The following is a 22,406-nucleotide window of genomic DNA, read 5'->3' as shown; positions in this document are numbered from 1 at the left end:
GCATGTGCAGGGATAGAAGAATAAAAAAGCGATCTTGATAAATCTCACTTTATAACAATTTCAACCGATGCTTCAAACTATGGCAGCAAGAAGATTTTTCCTGTCTTAGTACGTTATTTTATACCATATGAAGGGGTACAAGTAAAAATTTTAGATCTCCATGATCAGCCCGGTGAAAGTTCGGATATTATTGTTGATTACGTGCTTCGAGTGTTGACAGAAAACAAATTATCTACAAAAGTCGTGGCATTTTGTGTTGATAACACTAACTGTAATTTTGGTAGAGTAGCTAGGCGAGGAGTCAATAACGTATTTGCAAAATTAAAATCATCGCTTGAAAAACCATTAATAGGAATAGGGTGTGGAGCCCATATAATTCACGACGCCATAAAATTAGCTGCAGATAATTTACCTATAGACTTTGAATGTATAATTATAAAAATTTATTCGTTTTTTTATATTTACACAGTACGAGTAGAAGCACTAAAGGAGTTTTGCTGTGAAACAGATACTGAATAAAAAAAAAATGCTGGGTTATAGCAAGACCAGATGGCTTGCTCTTATGCCTCCCCTTGAAAGAATTTTAAAAATGTATAAGCCACTGAAAAACTATTTTTTGAGCATTGATAAGTGTCCGAAAATATTAAAAACATTTTTCGAAGATCCCAGCTCAGAACAGTGGCTGTATTTTTTGCACGCTCAGTCAGCAAGCTTCCATCGATTTGTGTTAAATATCGAAGGCCAGAATATTTCGGCAGTTAAAGCTGCAAGTGAGATTAATATTCTAAAAGAAACTTTGATCCAAAAACAAAAAACTCAGTTTCTACCATACTCAGTTCGTACTTTACTAAAAAAGGATGGTATTGGTATTGACGAACAATCAGTCAAGATTATAGCCGTAGAGTTTTACAAAACGAGCTATGAATATATAAATCAATGGACTGCATCTTATAGAGAATTAGATACCTTTGGTTGGGCGAATTTAAGAAAAGAACTCGTATGGGAAAACGTCCAAAAGTCAATAGATGTTTTGATTCGAAAGGAACACATAATAGTAATCAGGATCAAGTATTATTCGATGAATTCACATAATTATCTAACTACGTAACATCCCCAAAAGTAAGCAATTGGAATGATTTGAATGTTTCAACTGAATGTCGTTGGGTGGAAATATTAACACACTTTCGCACTCACTATCTGAGTCATAGAAACTTTAGTATTTTAATAGAATATATTGTGTCTGCCTGGAACAAATGCACCAGTAGAACGAGTTTTTTCTTTAATGAACAAATGGTGGACATCTGGAAAAACTCAGCTTCAAGTGTATGTTCTTAAAGCCATGTTGATAACAAAAGTAAATTTTAAAAAGACTTGTCAAGAATTTTATTATTATTTCAAATCATCACCATCTTTATTAAAAAAAAATATGTTCGTCAGAAAAATATAAAAATATTTAGTTTGGTTCCTTTTTCGACGAAATTGTTTGATATTATTTTGTTTGATATTAAATTGTTTGATGTTATGTTATTAGCTGTTATTATATATTATTTTAATAAACCTTGAAATTAGCCCCCTCAGAATAAAAAATCTTTTTTTTCATACTTTCTCTCTCTCTCTCTCCTATCTCTTTATATCTGTGAGTGGGTGTGCACGCACTATATATATACATAATGTCCCGTTTTAAGTAACAAAAAAAAAATGGTCATGTGACTCATGCACCTGTATTAAAAAAATATTATTTAGAAAATATATATTAATACCTCAAGTGAGGTGTGATGAATGTGATTATACATTCTTTACTTTTTCCCTCGATCCATTAAACTTTATTCCTTTTTAAGAATAATCACAAATACTGCATTAAATTTAGCTACATCTGGTACCTACCTATATAGGGAAGTAAAAAATACCTTATCGTAATGCCAGACGGTCCCTGTCCCATAACGTGCTGTACCTTAGTATCCACACCCCGCTCTCATAAGAATTATATTTTCATTAATTACGTACACAATCAATTTTAAAATATCTTCGAGGGTTAGGTTTATATTTTTAAGATATTTTTCTTTGAAACTATGTTTTTTTAATCATTAATTTCAAAACAGTTATGTTACAATAACTTCGACAGTTTAGAGAACTGGCAGTGCCCCACCCTCCCCTACTGAATAGCAATGCAGTGGAATGAAAAATTTTACTATGTCACATAGCAAATTCTACTTTAAAATGTAGTACGTTTTAAAACGATAACAATAAAATTTACTATGTTGTGTAACAAAAATTGAACTATCACAATTTTGACTATGTTAGACATACTTGTTTTTATTGGAGAGCTTCGATGGCTTAGTGGTTAGCGTGCTAGCCTCATAGCCGGAGATACTCGAGGGGTCGTGGGTTCGATTCCCGTCGAAAATTGTCGAGATTTTTTCTCGGTCTTTTTCGATGGGATAAGTACCCATCCGAAAAACCATCAATCCGATTTTTTTTAAAACAGATAGGCGATTTTTCTGGTGATGCCTGGACCTCCAGGGGCTTTCTTTCCAAAGGAAAGCCAACACCTGGCCAGCTCATCGGGTAAAGTCACTGTCGGTATGAAAAAAGGTCGGTACAGCGAGTTAGATGGTTTATTGGAAAAATACCTTTCTATTAAACTTGATAATAGCTGGGGTATGCTCGAGACAATCGTTGCGCCCTGTAAATAGTACTCAGTAGGATGGATGACCGAGTCGTCTGAGGGGAACTTTGCAAGGGGCCCGCACGAAAGACTCGCATACTTGGGGAAACAGAATGGTAATTATGGAAAAAGAACAAGGGAAAGGTTAGGGATATTAGGATACGTAAAGACCCTGCAAATGGGTATACGTTGAAATCTTAATACTACTACTACTACTACTTATTTTTATTATGCCGTGAAATAATTTTTGTATGGCCACTGCATTATAAAAATTACTTTAAATATAATAAAAGTTATTTTAAACGTAATAATTTTGGGTCATCAGGGTAGTATAGCTAAGCTTTACTAAAAATATAGTAATTTTTAGTACAGTTATAATAATTTTTTTAACACTATTTTTCTCTGTGTAGTCATTGAGAAATGCATGGTAAAAGCTTAGCTCAGAGGACGCCAGAGCCACTCAATCCTAATTTGTGTATGTATTCGTGTATCCGTGAATACCCTCATGTATATATACACACTCTTGACCGTCTCACGGATATACAAATACATACATAAATCAGAAACAAGTAGCCCCGGTGCCCTCTGAGCTAAGCTTTCATCGTACATTCCTCATTGGTCTATACTATTCAAGTATCTTGTTATATAGGCAATTCGACCGTGTATACATTGAGTTTAAAAGTGCAGATAGTTTTTATTAGATGAGCTTGAGAATACGTTCATGGTCTGTTAGGTAGCTACAGTTAAATTTAAAATCAATAAAAATTTGTTGGATTTGAATCATTTTCACTGATTTCAATTTGGAGAGTTGACAATGAAGTTCGAAAATAGTTTCTCTTTATTTATTCGATAAAAAGCAGTATCGGTTGACTTTTTATGCAGAAAAATTTGTACGTACTTATAGTACATTAATTAAATAAAATAAAAGTATTATCAGTTAATATGTACATATAGTACAGAAATAAAAATACTAGTATTCACTTGAGTTACGTTCAAATAATTTTGAATGCATGTGATTATTACATTATATTTTTTCGTTTATCTGACAATGTTATATTTGCCACCCACGCTGATTTCTGTCCTTAATCGTGAAGATGGCCAAGTGTCACGAAAAAAGGCGTTTTAAACTCTAGCATCCGTAGCATAATACCAGGCACCTCATGCAATAATAGCAAGTTAAGGAAAACAATCTTAAGGGGCTCAGTTAGTCACAACTGCTGCAAATATTATGAGCCTCTGACTGAAACTTTTCAGTTTAGTTTTTCAAAAAAAAATAATATGTTTAAAGCTATAGAAAATGTCAAAACAGCATTAACGGCTAGGTTTAAATAAAATAAAATAGATAGTTTCATATCAAAAATTAGATACGTTAATATTCCAGAATGTTACTGTTTCAATTTGACGATAAAAACTTGGATTACAACAGAAAAAGTTAGACGTAATTTAACAATAGGGCAACTCAAAATAGTGTTACCTAAGGACTCTAACTGTTTTTTTTTTGTTTTTCTTTTTTTATTAATTTTAAACCGGGCAAGTAGAGCTGAATCTTTAGAAAGTTTAAAAACAGTTGATAACATACATTACAGTATGTTTAGAGATATTGTTATTGCTTTAGGTTAAGTTAAACACGACTCTCAAATATATTAAATATTTAAAGAAACTTGTAACGTTATGCTGCCATATCAACTGAGAAAATTTTTTGCATGGTTTTCAATATCTGAAAACGTTTCTGGTAAGTCTATTTAAGGATCACTCTAACAAATTTTTTATTGAAGACTGAACTAAAATTGTAAATGAAAGAATAAAACTGAACCACTGGCCCTGTTTAGAGCCATCATAAATCTTTTGATTAAACCACCATTTACTTTATCGGTCCTTTTCAGATCTATCTAACGTTAAATTATCTCGCCAACAAATATTTTCTTACAACTATTTCTGAAAAATATTTTAAATCGAATTGTGACAACAGTTTACCCACTAATAGACCATTTAAAGTCTGCCACTTTTAAACCAAGTCAGTCATTCACTGACCTACATTACGCGTGGAGTGGTTCACCGCAAGGATGGGTACTCCAGCTATTTACGACCCTGAATAACCCTTCTAACTCTAAGCATTCAACCAGATGCCACTGATCCTTTCCAGGGTATCCGTTCGACAAATCTAATGAGAAATAAATTTGAGTCAATGGCAAAGTCTTTAACAGTTGAGTGACACAAGCGAATCTCCACCTTATATTACCAAAACGACTGAGCTCCGCAATACATTAAATAGTCATGCTCCATTATACCAAGTTTATTTTTTAATATTAATTATGATGACTAAGGAGCAAGTGGAAGGAGTATATAGTTATGTATAAAGTAGAATAATATGTATTTGTATTCATCGTCGCGTTAAAAAATAGAGAGATGAGGCTGCAGGACCTTATGCTCTGGAAGTAAAGTTTTCTGATTTAAAAAAAAAATGTTTTGATTGTGAATTTTCATATCAGTTTTGAATTCTGACAGCTATAACAAATAGCCCTTTTTATATAATATAACGTGAGAAACTTTAAATCAACGGCTTCTTTTTCAGGGTCAACAACTATTTTAGGGCACAAGAAACGCACTGTCATTTTCGGCATCATTAAACTTTTTTTTTTACCTTTTATACCTTATTCTTTGACCAAAACTACATAGATTACAAACAAAAATTTAATTTTTTAGAAGTTTTTTATTTCAAGAAATCTCAAGAATAGATGCAAAATTTTAAACTAAAAACGTTTTACACTACGTGTCAACACTAAAGTGCTGTACACAGTGAAACTTGAGCAAAGTCGATACGAGGAGGCCACTGCTACTGTATATTAACAAGTATAGAATTATAAACTTTATAACATGATTTTTGAAAAAGTATGCATAAAGTCACATAATCAAAATCAAACTTTTTTTAATTTCCTACCATGCCTCAAAAGGTTTTGATACTTTGGGATCTATGTAGTTATTTTAAGAAATTATTCAAAAGCCGTATGGAATTGAATTTTTACGGAAAAATATTTGCTTATTGCTAAGGTCCATCGAGTTGAACTAAAAAAAAACTTTTTTTCCGTATTTTCACTTTGAAAGTCAATTCTGACTATGAAATCCTAATTTTAGATAAAAATAATATAATATTTGTTCTCTGCACCCTCATACAGATTAAGTATTTTTAGAAGCTAGAACGAGGTTGGTCGATTTCTCATTTTCTAAGCCACTTTTTAGGGGTGATCCGCTCCTCCATTATATTTTTATTACGTAATAACGTAAATTTTTTTAAAAAGTTCAACCAAGGAGCGAAAGTTATTAACTTTGTAAGATTAAAGGTTATACACAATTTAAAAATATCCTAAATCTTCTTCAGAGTAGAACGGTTGGAAATATTATTAAGAATATAAAGCCACTCTACATTAAGTTCGCTGTCATTTTGGATACCAATCGACAATGTTTGATGTTAGTACATTAAATGGCAGTATCGTTGTCAGCCTAAGGTTTTTGAACATAGAATATGCTAGAAAAGGTTGTGAATACTTGGAAACAGGGAGAAACTTTTAATTTTACAAATATTAAGCAAACCCTTACTCCTAGTTTGAATATCTTTTAAAAGCTAGAATAAAGATTGCTAAGTAATAAAAATATAATTACAGTTACAACAAGGAACACATTTTTTTTAAATCTTGTGGATTTTTGAAGGCTACTTACAAAATAAATTTTTTTTTTTTTTAAATATCTGTTAGTTTTACCATGACCGTTAAGGACCAGGATCTGGAGAAGTAAGATATTTAGTTTAAAACGAAGAGGAAGAGAAGATAAGAGGTATAGAGAAGGGTAATGGCTTGAGGAGAGGACAGTGGTGGTAGCTTGAAGAACGACGATGAGTGGTATGGCCAGTACTGGCGATTTATCGCCAAAATGGAGATTTGGACCTAGGCTGGGCGATTTTTTTTTGTTCTATGGTGCCAACGAATTTTGTTGGCAATTTAGTTCATTTTCAAAAAAAATGTTTGATCAGTATAGTGAGTTATAGGTGGTTCATAAGAAAGGATCATTCTATTAAACTTAATGTTAGCTTGGGTGTAATTTAGACAATCACTGCGCCCTGTAAAAAGTACTCAGTAGGATGGGTAACCGCGTCGTCTATGTCAAACTTTGCAACAGGTCCGCACGAAAGACTCGCATACTTGGAGAAAAGGAGATTAATTACGGGAAAAAAAAAAATTAGGAAGGTAGAGATTAGGGATATAAGATACGTAAAAACTATGCATTAGATATAAATACTATTACTACAGTGTTATGTCTCTCAGATCAAGAGAATCTGCTATATCTTCTTTTCATGATACAGTGAAGCTTTTGATTTTTGTTCCATTGACTGCTTTAGATGATAAAAAATGACATTCTTACATTACTTTTATTTAAATCTAGTATTTCCAAAATTATTTTTTTTTTCAAGTAATTTTTGTTAGTGGAAATATTTTCGGTGATTTCGTCAACTATTATTGGCAACTTAAGGCAAATTTCTGCCAGTAGATCGTTATTTTAAAATTAACCGTAATGGTAATTGGGACTAAAATGTTGATCTCAGGCTCAGCAAGAGCATTCGTATAAAAGGACGTATACTTTGGGCACCAGGAAGGTCTCGTAGCTAAATCGAGGACCATCCATGGTTCTACCTAAGTGTTTACGGTTTACTATGAATTACGACCCTCTCAACCCTAATTTCAAGGGAAAATGTTGACAGAAATTGTAATTAATAGCTATCGGCCTAAGAGCGTCATTTTCTCTTACTTACAGTATGCTTCCCTTTTAAATCGTTGACTAGGTGTTGTAGTGTTAGGTTTTACCGAGTGATACGTATGGAACGGTGTTAATGTGCACAAGCTTTTTGTTTATTTGAAAAAATGACATCACAATTAAATTGTTAATTTAAAAATTCATTAGCTCGCTCAAAGCGTAAAAATGAGTTAGACCCAAAATTCCTACGGTATTTTATCAAGAATATAAAGAACGTGAATGCTATAGAAAAAAAATTTTTTTTTCAATTTTGACTCCTTTTCTTAACAATAGTTCTTGCAATTAAATAAATGCTTACAACTTCATTAATTTTAGGTATAGTAAAACGCAATTAATTTCTTACAAAAATAAATAGTTTTCTACGTATTTAAAAAAAAATTGATTTTGATACGATGCTCTTAGCAAATGTTATAAACAAATCAGCGTTTTTTACGACTGTTCAATAATTTTTGAATTCATCAATTAGAAAAAAATTTTGAAAAAAAATCATTCGTAAATCAATATTGTATTAAGTATATCATAAAATTGATTTTTTTTATTTTACTCTTTGCAGGCATCACCGTTGGTGCATTAATGCATGTCATTCATTACTTACCTACGACTCACAGACGTTAAAGTTTGAGTACTTTTTGATTATTGAAATATACATTCATCCGTGTGTGTATAAACAATTTGTAAATAATAACAGCAAACTACCTGCAAAACAAAAGAAGATATTTTCTTGTCTCAAAATTCAGTAATTATTGAACGATCGTAAAATACGCTAATTTGCTTATAACATTTGTTTAATAACAATTGAAGCCAACGCTTTTGTTAAACAAAAATATTTTTTCTAATAATTAGACTATATTTGTAAACGATTAAAATGATTTCGTTCCAGGTGGCAGAAATTTTCTTATTCACCATTTTTTCGTGCTTGAACTACCGGACTACAAGGAAATGATTGTGATGTCTGATTAATAAATTATTTATAATCTGTAGTTATTTATATGATATTTTTAATGTTATGTTTAATATTTAACGTAAGATGGTAAACTATCAACACAAAATTTCATAGTAATTTTTTTTTAACTCGAAAACAATGGAAGTTATTTGCATATTTTTCAGTTGAAAACTACATTATTAGCGTCACTTTCTTAATAATTGGGTTCTGTTGTGGAATAAAGTCTAGTTTAATTATTAAGACAGATTTCTTACAAAAAAGACACTTGATGTTGTACAGAATTAAAACGAGAAGCTGGTTTAATAAGGCAGTACAAGTCCTTGCTTACACAGAATTTTCCAAAAAAAGAATATAATCTTCTGTGCTAGGAAAAAGCGTATCACAAAGCCTAAAGTTTAGAAAATTAAATTTTTTTGGGATGCGTAAAGGCGAAGTTGGATTAGATTTCCTCATATCTTGTATTAATAATCAATTCTCAATTTTCAGGCCTGTAAGACTTCTAAAAATTTTATAAAGTATTGTATAATGTTAGTTTCTTGATCCATTTCTAATAAATAATAATGTTGATAAATGTTGATAAATAATGACATAATAATGAGTAATATAAGATAACAAATTTTTTATAAATGTTCATTTGTACTAAAATTAAGTTTATTACTTATTTAGAAATAGCGATAAAGTTATTTTAAGGAAAGTTTTTACTAAAGTGGCAAAATTTAACTTCTTAAAGGTATGATATCATTAGTTCAATATAGCCCAGATAATAATGATAGCATCGACAAAAAAAACAATCAATCGGAGTTCCTTTACCTCCACCAATACTTTTACAAAGAATAGCTTGAATAAAAGTCTGATGAACGAAAAAAGATTAGAAATGTCCGGTTTTTAGGGTCTATAGAAAAAAAAATGTTTCAGGTCTGACGTATTTTTCTCTAAGTTTCTCATCCCTACAAATACTCTATGAATACAAACATGTAGATTAAATTGGGTAATAATCTACATAGGACAATTCATCCTTTCTTGATCTCCTTTTTAATAAAAATGCATGTGCGAAATCTAGAAAGCTAGTAGTGCTAACTCAAGTAGTGGTTATTGTTTTGTAAAGTTAAAAAATACACTAAGTATAATGTTAAACCGAACTAAAGGTTAGTAACTCGTGGGAGCCATGACAAAAGCACAACTTTAACTATGTTTTATAAAATGAGAGGGTACCAATAGTAAGTAATAGTGATGATATTTTACGATTAAGAAATTTCGCATGCAAAGTTGCAAGTGTCGTGTAAAGAAATTGAACAACTGCGATGTATTTACTGTTTTGGCGAATCGCAGAGGGCCTAGCAGGTACACTCTGACAGTATTTTGTCTACTGCTTATGTTCCAAGCGTTTGTTAGTAACAGCAAATACGTAGCTATATAATTGTGCCCTCCTTATTAAATCACAAAAAAAGTTATTCCAATAATTAAACATTACACATAAAACTTATAACGTTTGTATTAAAAAGTAAGGTTGGAGTATGAAAAAAAAGCACAAGTCATGTACTCTATATTATAATTATTGCACAAACAATTATTGCCTCTTTAAATTTTTTTCTCTTACAATGAAAAAAAATAGGTAATTTACAGTATTCTTAGTGTTTAAGTATTTATAGATTAGTTGTTATGTGACTAATGTTAAATCAATACCACTTCCAATTTAGATTAAAATAATGGTGAAAAATGTTTTTCCATTTTCGTCAGTAAACCTTTTTTGTGACGGCTGTTCCTGTTGGTTTCCGTGAACTAATAGTTTACATGCTTGGAGGAGTTTAACTTCAAAAAACGACAGTTTAATAGCCATATTGGAAAATGTACTAAAATATGAGTTTAATAGAGTTTCCTCCAGACTTCTTAAAATTCAGAAAAATTATGATGCATCAGCTTAGGGGACCTAGTATTTTGTGCGAAGAATAAGTGAAGCATGTAAAAGATCGCTGCCAACTAAACTACTGCCAAGTTACTTTTATATGTTCATGCAATAACTATGCCAAGCATGCCAATAAAATGAGTCTAGAAACCCATTTACCATAATAAATGAAAAAAAGCAGTCCCCATGCATAAGCTCAAAAGTTATTTACAAAAAAATTAGGCTGTTTACTCATTCCTTAGTATAAGTTAATATAAATATTATAAATGCTTAAACATCATACTTTTCTAAAAGATACATAAAATACGCTAAAAATACAGTATCTTGTGTAGCTTTAATAAATGCAAAATTGAACATGAGAATTATAAAAAAGCCAAGATTTGCCTCAAGGGTGAGATTACGTGGAGTCTGGCAATCTGCAGACTCCGTGTAACCTCACCCTTACCTTACGTTATCCTCCATAGTACATGTTAGAAAAAGATTACGAGTGGTAAGTGCAGCTAGACAATTAGTATGATGGAATTAGCTTTTTATATAGGGAAATTAATAGAAGCATAACAAAATTATTATTGTTAGTTTTTGTATTCATAAGAAATTGTGGTACTTTCAAACACTTAATAAGTTCAGCTAAGGCCCAAAAAAGTGGCAAAAACCGATTTTTTGCACCTAGAAAAGAAAAAAACTAAAAATTGAACAAGAAAAGGTTCAATACAAAAAAAGTTGCATAGTTTTAAAATGAAAAGAATCAAGGCTCACTTAAGTGGCTCAGTCGGGTGAGCCGCCGACACTCCACTACCCAGCCTAGTGCGCCGAACGCAAAGGACCGCTTTTTTACCATTAATGTTTAACATACTTGCTTGTAGTTAAATGAAACGGCATTCGGAGATCTTATAGATGAACTCTTGACGAACAAAAGCGTTTTTAAAAAATGAAGATACGTTGCGCCAAAAATTTTTTATGGCCATTTTACGAAAGGACCTTTTTTTAGTTTTCTTACTTGGAGAAATAAATAACTGTAATTTTTACCGTGAAAGCAACTGTAAAAGTGTGACACTGCGACAGTCACTATACTTTTTACCGTAGTTTAGGGGTAATTTTTATCCCAGTAAAATTTATCTTGAAAAGACCATAATTTTTACCGTGAAGCAACTGTAATTTTTACTCAGCTGTTAAGGTAAAGCAAGGGTCACGTGGTACAGAGGAGAAGCTATAGGATAGAGCAGACGTCTGCTGCACCTGCTTAATCTGCAAATTGACACGTCTTGAATTTATACAAGCGATGTGAGTAATTGCAAATAATTACAGTGTGAATGTTTAATCTAAAAAGAAAAGCAATTTTGTCTGCTCATAAACGTCCTTTTTATCCTGCCCAGTGATAATCAAACCCACACGCAATAGAGGTAGAAACGCCTGTTTGTTGATACTTGTTAGATAATTTGCCAGTACCAGGATACAGACTTGGGTGATTGCATTGCCTCATAATTTGTAAATACATCTAAGGACAATAACTTTCCTGTAAAAAATGTACTACTAAGTAAAATTGTGTTTATCAATAAATTTCAATCACAATATTTTCATTTCAACAGCTAAACACGTTAGTGAATGGTATGAACGTGGGTATAGGTATTGTTTTTCTTACAAATTTTTAATTTTTAACTCTGCTGACAAATACCAACATAAGATGTGTTAATTTGCAGATTAAGCAGGTGCAGCAGACGTCTACTCTGTCCTATTTATTAAATAGGGCTTCACAAGACCAAGACAAGACCAATATTAGCATCACTCTTGTATTGATCTTGAAAACTCTCGAAAATGGGCAATATTGTCTTGGTCTTGGTAAATGTACTCTTGTCTTGTATTGGTCTTGTCTTGGTTGTTAGCTAAAGTACAATTGAGAAAATTACATACACACACACACACACATTATACGAAGACAAATTAGATCTACTGCCTATCTTTGATCCTAGATCCAAGACATAAAGTAGAAGGATGCGATTGATTGGGGAAAAAATCTAAAACAAACAAGTGTAGAAAAATTCCAAGCTCTATTCAAATCTTAGCATTGTGAATCAAATTTTGGGGACTTTTCAAGTGAAGAAAGCGATTCCATTGACATTGAAGAGAAGTTCTTAAATTTTAGCAATAATTCTTTATATACTCAAACAAGTGGCTGATCCTGGCAAAATTAATTCCAAATCTATTACGAAGTACTAGGAGCTACAGCGGAAATCAATGTAGTAGATTGGTGGTGGGACCACGAAAATTTATATTTATCTTTAGCAAGAACGACACGTGATATTTAAAGTATACTCTCGTCATCAGTTCCAGATAAACGCATGTTTTTGGAAGCTTCACTAATAATCACTAACAGGAGAACCTCGTTAAGGTGGTTCTTTCATGACTCCCGAGTCAAAGGTGTGACTGTCGAGTTGGTATTTAATACTGCTGCATAATTTTTAAAAGCTTATTTGTTAATATTGTTTATTGAGGCAAATTAAGTACTGATTCAAAATTTTAGATCATAATATACGATATAACAGTTTGTAAGGATGATGACCTCAAATTCGCCGTAAACCTCAAAATCCCAGCAGTGCAAATTGCCTATGCTTTCAACAAAGGAAACAAAAATGTATGCCTGTGTTTTATTAATATCTTTTAATTAAGTCTGTAAACACATATTTTTCAAGATAGCAGCAGGTTTGGAATTGCATATGCTTTATTGTGTCGGTTTTTTACTTAATTATCTTCAATAAATAAATAGCTAGGCTACAACTTTTAGTAAAAAATGCTTAGTAAGATTTCATACTATTCTGTTCATAATCGTTTTATGAAAGAACCACCTTAAGGTTTAAACCTTTCGCAGTTTGCTGTGCTTGAACTCATGGGTTAAAAGTGCCTTAGCGAAAGATACTTGCGGAATCGATTTAAATATTTTACTATGAATTTTATTTTGTTTGTATGTATTGAATCACACCATTTTTATCCTAATTTGTTATTTCTTATTCATGTACATTAAACTTTAATCATTTTATGTAATTTTTTTTTCAATTGGCTTACATTACAATAAATTAAATTACCAGAAATGAGTATACTATATTATAGTTATAAGATTGAGTACGGTCACCAAGAATCTTGTCAAGACAAGACTTGGTCTTCTGACTCTTGGTCTTGTCTCGAAATTTTTTTTCGACTCTTGTCTTGACTCTTGTCTCGAAAACCAAGACAAGACCAAGACAAGACCAAGATATTTTTTGGTCTTGCGTGAAGCCCTAGTCCTATAGCTTCTTCTCTGTACCACGTGACCCTAGCTTTACCTTAACAGCTGAGTAAAAATTACAGTTGCTTCACGGTAAAAATTATGGTCTTTTCAAGACAAATTTTACTGGCACAAAAATGACCCCTAAGCTACGGTAAAAAATATAGTGACTGTCGCAGTGTCACACTTTTACAGTTGCTTTCACGGTAAAAATTACAGTTATTTGTTTCTCTGTGTAGCGGTTCGCGAAAAGTTTACAACTGATTTTTTTGTACGATTTTTAGTTTTTTTTTTCTAGGTGCGAAAAACCTGTCTCTGCCACTTTTACCATTTTTTGGGGCCTTTGCTGAACTTCTTAGGTGTTTGAAAGTACTACAATTTGTTATGAATACAAAAAACTTGCAGTAATAATTTTTTCATGCCACTATTATTTTCTGAATATTTCAATGGATTTGAAGCTAATTCTTTCATACTAAATCTAGGCTTGCATTGAACAAGAAATGAATTGAAGGAAGGGACTTGTTGAGGGATAGAGACATGTACCTACATAGAGAAGAGAGAAGAAAGTGAAAGTTAATATAAAAGAAAAATTTCTATGAGACAGAAAAAACGTTAAAGAAAAATGAGGATAAAAGTAGAACAAAAATTAATAGTATTCACAGTGAATGTGCGGACTCACCTATAGAACTCCCTATGGATGGTGTGTAAAGGTGGGGCGTTTGCGCTTGAGATATCGTGCTGATGGTTCCAAGAGAATCGTAGAGCTCCGTTGAGGTAGCTATGGCGCTACCAGAAAAGTTGGTGTGGTCGTAGTAAACGTTCGTACTACCACTATTTGGTACGCTACCAGTCCCATTACCAGCCACAGGCTCTGTTCCTCCTCCACTTCCTTCACGTCCTCCTCCAGCTCCTAGACTTTCTCCACCTGGGTTCGTTGCTGTGTCAGTACCCGTACCAAGCTCGTTAAGAAGCTTGTTTTCATCTTTTATACTCCACTTGCTGGACCACGGCTGTATATAAAAATTAACAAGTGAGGTTGTAAAATCAACATATTTTTATGGTCATTGTTCGTATAAATACATGCACGTCTACCTATCCCGTATGGAAATTCGAGTGGGCCATTTTATTTACCCCCATAGTATCCCAAAACATGTACCGCAACCCCACTTACTTATGATGGCTTAATTACCCCCTTCCTTTATGGACCTACAACTAAAATAGTCTCAAAGTATAACGAAAATAAATACTTATTATATTTTATACAACGTTATTTGAGTAATTTACATTTTTTTTACTCTATCCATGAGGTTAGTACATTGAATCAATACTTTTTAATACATTTTTAACATTTTGTTTGTAAGTATCTTATATTAAGTACTTGTTACCATTAAAATAAAGTTATTTTCAAACATTTTTAATATCGGAGCATTCACTATTTTTACTCAAATCGTTTTTTTTGCATGTAATAAACTGACATGGTAGAACTACACATCATAAGCTTGGCATACAAATGAAATAACAGGAATCATGGTAGACATTGCAGTATCTTTATGCATTAACAAATAGCCATAACTTCTCTTAACGCAACTTTGAACGTATTGTTCAAGAGCTCAACTTTTAATATAACGATTTGGATTGCTTTAAGAACTACCAAGTGTAATGTTGATGTTTGTTAAGCACGATTTAAATAATTTTCAATGTTTTGCCATTATTCGTCGAAATCTTTAAAAAAAAATTAAATTGAAATATGAATTATTTTTTAATTAATTTTTACTTTATAATACTGAAAATAAAATAAATATAGTCATAAAAAAACAAAGTTTATTGTAACTACTATTATGAGATTCAATGACTTCATGAATCGGAATTGAACGATCTATTTAATGATTCGTATTTTCTGTGCCCAACTAGTGAAATTATAATGAACTGATAATTTACAAAATATAATACTAAATAAATAGTTGAGATTCCTACAGAAATGGTTAATTAAAGGTTTAATGTTAATATTTAAAACGAAGGTGAAATAGATTCTTATTTTTATTCATTACGGTGGCTCATGTGGATTTCTATGTACGTTTATATGAATAATTATATCAACCTAAAAAAAAGTTACAACTTGCAATGTAAACACTGTACTTTACACTTCTTTTTCAATACCGGTCTGTCAATCACTTTATGTAAGAGAAACAATGTTGAAAAATAAACTATGTTAATCTCTTCGTGAGTACTAATTAAAGTTGAACACACAAATCATCATTATATGATATTTTGCGTAAAAAATGTATTCTTAAAATAAAAATAGACGGTCAACCATAAGAATTTATGAAAAATTTAACTATAGGAGAAAAATTTATCAGAAAAATCAACAGCTAACATAAATGGCAAAACCTGGACAGTCACCCATCCAAGTACTGACTGCGGCAAGTGCTGCTCAACTTTTCTGATCGACAAAACTAACTCTACCAGGACACTGCCATGTTGATTAACAGTTAGTCTTTATATTAACTTTGTCATCTTCAGAAAAATTGAATCGGAGAAAATCTGTTACAAGTATGTGATTCGAATACAAACATATCTAGATAAAATCGAAGATGTGTATTTCAGGGTGTACTTGAAAAAACAAATACGCAATAAGAATTTTGTAATCTGTGACTAGAAGTAAGTGGTAAATGACAGAAAATCTTTCAATAAAGTTATTAAACATTTAAAATAAATATTTTCTAAGACGATTTTCACAAGTTTTTTGTTTGTCACTTACGTCCGTCTCTACTGTTAAAATGAGACAACTTGGAACCAACGTATTATTACTACATTCCACAACTGTGACAACGAATAAGTGAATATAAATCGTTGATAGTAGCTTAATTTTTTACTCTACTAAACAATTATAGATAGAATTTATAGTAAAACATAATTTATTATAAAAACTTACGTTAGAGTACATAAGATCACTGTTGTAGTTATTTCTTTGCCTCTTGATGTTGTCCTCCAAATTGTCAGTCAGTTCTTGATTATCATCTGCAAAAATAAAAAAAAGCTCTGTAATGGATTAAAAATGAGATTTGGAATCAGAATATTTTTGTAAATATTATATGGCTTCCCTAAGAATCTGAATTTGGACTTGCGTCAAGTAAGTATTTCATTAGGGCTAACTCCATGCGTCAATTTATATAAAAAAAGGTTTATCAAATTTATTTCAGGACATTCAAGAATCCGTTTCCACAGTAAAAGAAAAGTGCATTACGCAACAAGTTTGAGCTGGAGCAAAGCAAAGTCGCTGAACTGACACAAGTGTGCGGATCGCACTCACACGAGTTGCGTATACTACTTTTTATCACGGGTGTCACGGGCCTCAAGGAACATGATAAATGCAGTGTAAAAATTTTCGTTTGAAACTCTATATTATAGCTAATGATAATGATTATGAACATTAATACTACCGTTTCAATGATGAAACACAAATGACAAATGTCTGTTATTACTTTCGATGGAGTATTCAAGATTATTACCTCTATCATCAGATTGCTTTCTAGGTTTTTTTAACGGGGAGTTACATGCTGCTTATTGAGTGTCCGACGGTCTTAGAAACTCATAGTCTTTCGGTAATTCGATTGTGATATTTGTAAATCTCAACTCTTCCTAAGAAACTAAGAGTTCCAATAATTAAAACAAACTAAGAATAACATGAAGAGTTAAGAAACAAATGGGTTACGATTTTGTATTCAATAACTTTACTTTTTGTAGTGAATTGCATTCATTCGGCACTTCGTTACAAAACTTGCTAAACTCATGAGCAATGAATATTTTAGATTTTTTTTTAAGTGAAACTCTTTTAGGCGCACCTTAAATGGAGAGTTAAGGTAGTAGTCGATCAAAAACACTTTTCTTACGATTTTTCTAAAATTTTGTGTGTGCCTTAAGATTGCTATTATTTATCATGAGCCAAAATTTGAAGAGGCTTAGCGGTATAGTTTTGGAGATATCAAAAGTTTTAATGTTGAACTTTTAACACAGGAGGTATAGGAAAGCGCCGGATTGGGCGTCGATTTGTGAACGAAATTGCTTATATCTCTAAAACGCTTCTTACAATGTTTCGTAAAAAGTAGTATAATATAATTTATATTATAAAGCAACTGTGGTTCCAATTTAAAAGGGCTCAGCGGTATAGTTTTGTTGTTCGAGATTTGCAAAGTTGATAAATTCAGTGAAATTCGCTCCTACAACGTTGTCATTTTTCGAGATAGTTGTCGAAGCGATATATATAGTATACGCATACGCTACAGCGCATTATGGCATGCACTGTAGAGTGCTCGACTACTACCTTAACCCGTGAAACGAGCGAGCGACCAAGCGAACGCTGCAGTGGATAGTTCCGGCGGAACTATATCCCAACACTGTCTGTCTCCCTCCCTTTCGCATGCACACAATAGTGCGCCGTAATCACTGTATCTATATATATGATATAGCTTCTCTCTATCTTTATCTATAAAGTATATAGACAGTCAAGTGATCCAAAAAATCACCAGCGCAATCAAACGGATTAATGGTCGAGCGGTCACCGATCCGACTACTTACCGCAGCCAACTCTACTTAACTTTTCAGATCAACGGAACTGCAACTCTACCGCTGCACCGCCGTGTCAGTAATAGGTATACTTACTGCTGCATGGTTCAAACCGTAACGTGGCTAGTACGGGCTGAACTGGGCCTCTGTTACAGCTAAGGGACTGTCAGGTAAATAATTAAAACATCGCTTGACCTCTTTGAAGTCTTCGAAAAACATAGTAAAAATAGTTCTATTTTCATATTTATCCTTTCGTTTGTATATTTGTATGTAAAAAAAAGGTGCGTAAGATATTAAATATGTATTCGCTACGTGCACAATCTGAAAAAGTGATAGCAGCAATACCTGTTCTAGTATGTGAAACTAAACGATATGTTTGTCTTCTGCTAGTAGACAACTAAGCATTACTAACATAAGAAAGTTGTGTTTTTATACATCTAAAATATTTCTAAAGATTAAATTTTTACTAAAATTATTAGTATTAAGTATACATTTTACTCATGCATGTTTATTAAAACATTTTGATTAAAATTCAGTAAAATACATTTTATTATGTGTATCTTTTAGAGCTATCAGCTAGCGTAACCTGCAAAGATGCAGAAGCTTGTACTTTGAAAACGAAAACAAACGTTGTATACATAGCACGTATCGCAAATATTGCCTTTTGCTATGCAAGGCCAATAGCTCTCAATTTTCTCTGATTGGCACTGCTTCAAAATTGTGCACGTGGTGAATAATACGACAGCTTAACTTTTGAAAACAAGAAAAAATGCTGTATCTCGAAAGGGAAGAAAAATTGGCTAAAAATAACAATTTTTATGGGTTTTCTAAAGACGATCTACATCACTAAGGTGCACAAATAGGAAGGGGTTAGACTATGAACAAACATAACCTCATTTTTTTTATTTTTTAACTGTATCTTGGAAAGAACAAGTAAGAAATTTTTTTATTTAGTATGACATAATTGAAAAATTAATACGGACATTGATAAAATCTTCGAATAATTTTTGTTACAACATAACTTTCCAAATTAGAAAAACAGTCGTATCTCGAAAAAGAATCCAGATAGGACAGAAGTAATTCCACGGATAGAAAATAATTATTAAGGTGCAAAAATATGTTATACAGATTAATACAAATAATCGTAATAATTCTGAAAACAATAAATCATATCTCAAAAGCAAAGCTACAACCTTCATATCCTACCTATGAATTTTTTTATTTTCTGTTCTCTGTAATCTCTTATAAGAATTACTGTCACGTGACAAAAATCTATATTCTTTCTATTAATTTTGAGATCAGTAGAAACTAGTTAAGGTGGCTCCTCACTAAATCAAAACACTGGAGTATTAAATGATATTTTAAAGGATGATTCTTGAAGGTGCAAGGAGTCTTTTCCCAAAATTTTAGACCTCGTCACCACCAAAATTGTTGAAAAAAACTAACTGGAAAATAGACTCTGTAACAAAGCCTCTTATGGAGGGTCGTCAAATTGGTGGCGCAGGTTGTATGATATCTCAGCAAAGATACTATAGTTCTTAATAGAAAACTATGTAGCAGATAGAAGAAATCAGAATCTTTCCAACGACATTCAGGTACTTGGACATTACCATGGGTTTTAAAGGGTATTTTGTGAAAATAGTAGATACTTAACTGTGCAAGTCACGGAACAGATGAAAAGTGTGGGGCGTTTGCTACACTGAAGAGCGGTAGCCCGCGTAGTTTGAATTGGTCAGAAAGTTGTACGTAAAATGAATAGGAGTTGTGGGGAATCGTAATTATAATAAAAATAAATGAGACGCTGAACCAAAAAAATAATTTAATGCGGGGCTGACTTATGTACTTTTTTAACTAATAGATAAAATAAATAGAATATATCACGTCTGCTCGGGTCACTCATGTATTGTACGATATAGGTCAACGGTGTAGATGTGACTAAACTTTTTTTTAAGGGACTATAGGTACGTATCCATTTTTAGTCAAGAACCTCCACAGCCAATGAAAAGCTGTGTTGCAGTATGCTTACTCTTCTTGTGGGATTTATAGTGAGGAGCCACCTTAAGCACGGGTGAATGTTAATATTAAATTATAAGTCATTATAGAGAACGAATGGAATGAAAAATTACAATTGTATAATAGGAAATAGCTGTATGTCTATTGTTTTCCTTAATCTCAATGGGATATACTGGATTATTTTACTTTTATGGTAGCCAAAATTTTAAAAAATTTTTATTTGTTGGATACAAAGATTCCAACACGAATTTATTGTACACATATGATGCCGTATCAAATGCACGAATATTAATTTAAAATAAAATGTACTGTGTTCTGCGTAATGGGAGAAAAGTACCTTCTTTGGGCGTAGTATGGTAAAAATTTATGTTTTATTCTGCATTATATGACCAACAATTCGTATATGTGTTACATATATCATAGCAAACGTAAAGGTACTTAGAATGCGCGAATCCTAACATAAGTACACTGAGAAAAGTAGTGTTAAAAAAATTATTATAACTGTACTAAAAATTATTATATTTTTAGGAAAGCTGAGCTATACTCACCTGATGATGCCAAATTATTACTTTTAAAATAATTTTTATTACATTTTAAGTAATTTTTATTATTCAGTAGCCTGTTGCGTAGGATTCTATGGTCTTGGGGTGCGCACGAAGTAAATAGTCGAGGAACTAGTATCAACGTCTTTATTTATGCAAAAACGAGAGGGGGCGCACGTACGTGTATGATATCGTACTTGACAAGCCCTAAAAAATATTTCACGGCATAATAAAAATTACTACGTCTAACATAGTAAAAATAGTGATAGTATAATTTTTGCTTCACAACATTGTAAATTTTATTGTAATCGTTTTAAAACGTACCACATTCTTAAGTAGGATTTGCTATGTGACATAGTAAAATTTCTCATTCCACTGCATTGCTAGTCAGTATAGTAAAAATTACTATGTTCGAAAGTAATTTCGTACGATGTCTATAGGTACATACGCCTATTGAAAATTAAATTTGAGGTTATACAAATGCAAATATTAAGAGAAACATATTATTTTATTTATCAGGGTTAAAAATTAAAAACAATTAATTTTGAATGGACTAACTATCCGTTGTTAACACCTGGGTCTACAGAAAACCCTTTGATTTTATAACTTTACTGTGTGTACGATAAACAGTAAACGTTCCCACATGTACTTTATTCACATTCGCGTAGACATCATCTCCCGTGGTCTAGTGGTTGTGGAGCCTGACTCGGAAGCTCAAGGAAGAAGGTTCAAATCCCAGTCGCTGCAGATCGTTTTAAAATAAAAATATCTTTTAAATACATCAATATCCATGTATACAATAAGAAAAGCACGTCCATATATAATTAAATCTATATATATTGAACTTCTGATAAGCAAATATATTCACTGGACAATATATATATATATATATATATATATATATATATATATATATATATATATATATATATATATATATATACATATATATAATACATCTTTCTTCTCTTGAACATAAACATTCTTTGTAGGCATGTGACTCTAATGCTTGTTGGTAAATTAGAATTCAATACGTCCAATAGGTATACACGCGAACGTCGAAACACTTTAATCATTGTATCAATAGGCGCACATGTATAGATGGCGGTACTCTTCATACAAGCACTCTCTATTACCATCCATACATGCCCTTTCTCAATATATAAGATATAGAAAATACTTGACAATACAAATCCACATAATTTCTTTTTCAAGAAATTTTCCTTTGGAGAAATAATTAAGAACCAGAAAAAATCCTCCCCGGGTGCGGATCGAACACACAACCTCCTGTTTACTAGACAGTTGCTCTACCACTTGAGCTACCAAAGAGCTGTGCATTCACTCGCACCGTAAGTTTAGATAAGTTCTCGTTTTCGAGCTTAGATGAAAGACAGCTTAAGAATTGAAAAACGAGAACTTATCTAAACTTACGGTGCGAGTGAATGCACAGCTCCTCGGTAGCTCAAGTGGTAGAGCAACTGTCTAGTAAACAGGAGGTTGTGTGTTCGATCCGCACCCGGGGAGGATTTTTTCTCGTTCTTAATTATTTCTCCAAAGGAAAATTTCTTGAAAAAGAAATTATGTGGATTTGTATTGTCAAGTATTTTTTATATCTTATATATTGAGAAAGGGCATGTATGGATGGTAATAGAGAGTGCTTGTATGAAGAGTACCACCATCTATACATATGCGCCTATTGATACAATGATTAAAGTGTA

The 22,406-nt window shown here is 32.1% G+C and overlaps 1 protein-coding gene across 1 annotated transcript in view; it reads right to left on the bottom strand.

The window, feature by feature from the left end:
* sv (paired box protein shaven) overlaps window positions 1–22,406 on the bottom strand; it is a 265,433-nt gene that overhangs the window by 47,672 nt on the left and 195,355 nt on the right. Inside the window, exons 5-7 of the mRNA XM_089594368.1 lie at window positions 16,503–16,588; window positions 14,520–14,580; window positions 14,250–14,480 (exon numbers count right to left, since the gene is read on the bottom strand). Of these exons, the coding sequence (XP_089450494.1) occupies window positions 14,250–14,480; window positions 14,520–14,580; window positions 16,503–16,588 (378 nt within the window). The remainder of the gene's footprint in view (window positions 1–14,249; window positions 14,481–14,519; window positions 14,581–16,502; window positions 16,589–22,406) is intronic.

This window comes from Copidosoma floridanum, unplaced genomic scaffold (genome assembly GCF_036245765.1).
Source record: "Copidosoma floridanum isolate Cflo_tuat_1 unplaced genomic scaffold, Cflo_Japanese_pri ptg000021l, whole genome shotgun sequence".
In the NCBI taxonomy this organism is placed as follows: domain Eukaryota; kingdom Metazoa; phylum Arthropoda; class Insecta; order Hymenoptera; family Encyrtidae; genus Copidosoma; species Copidosoma floridanum.
This window is presented reverse-complemented; position numbering and strand designations above follow the sequence as displayed.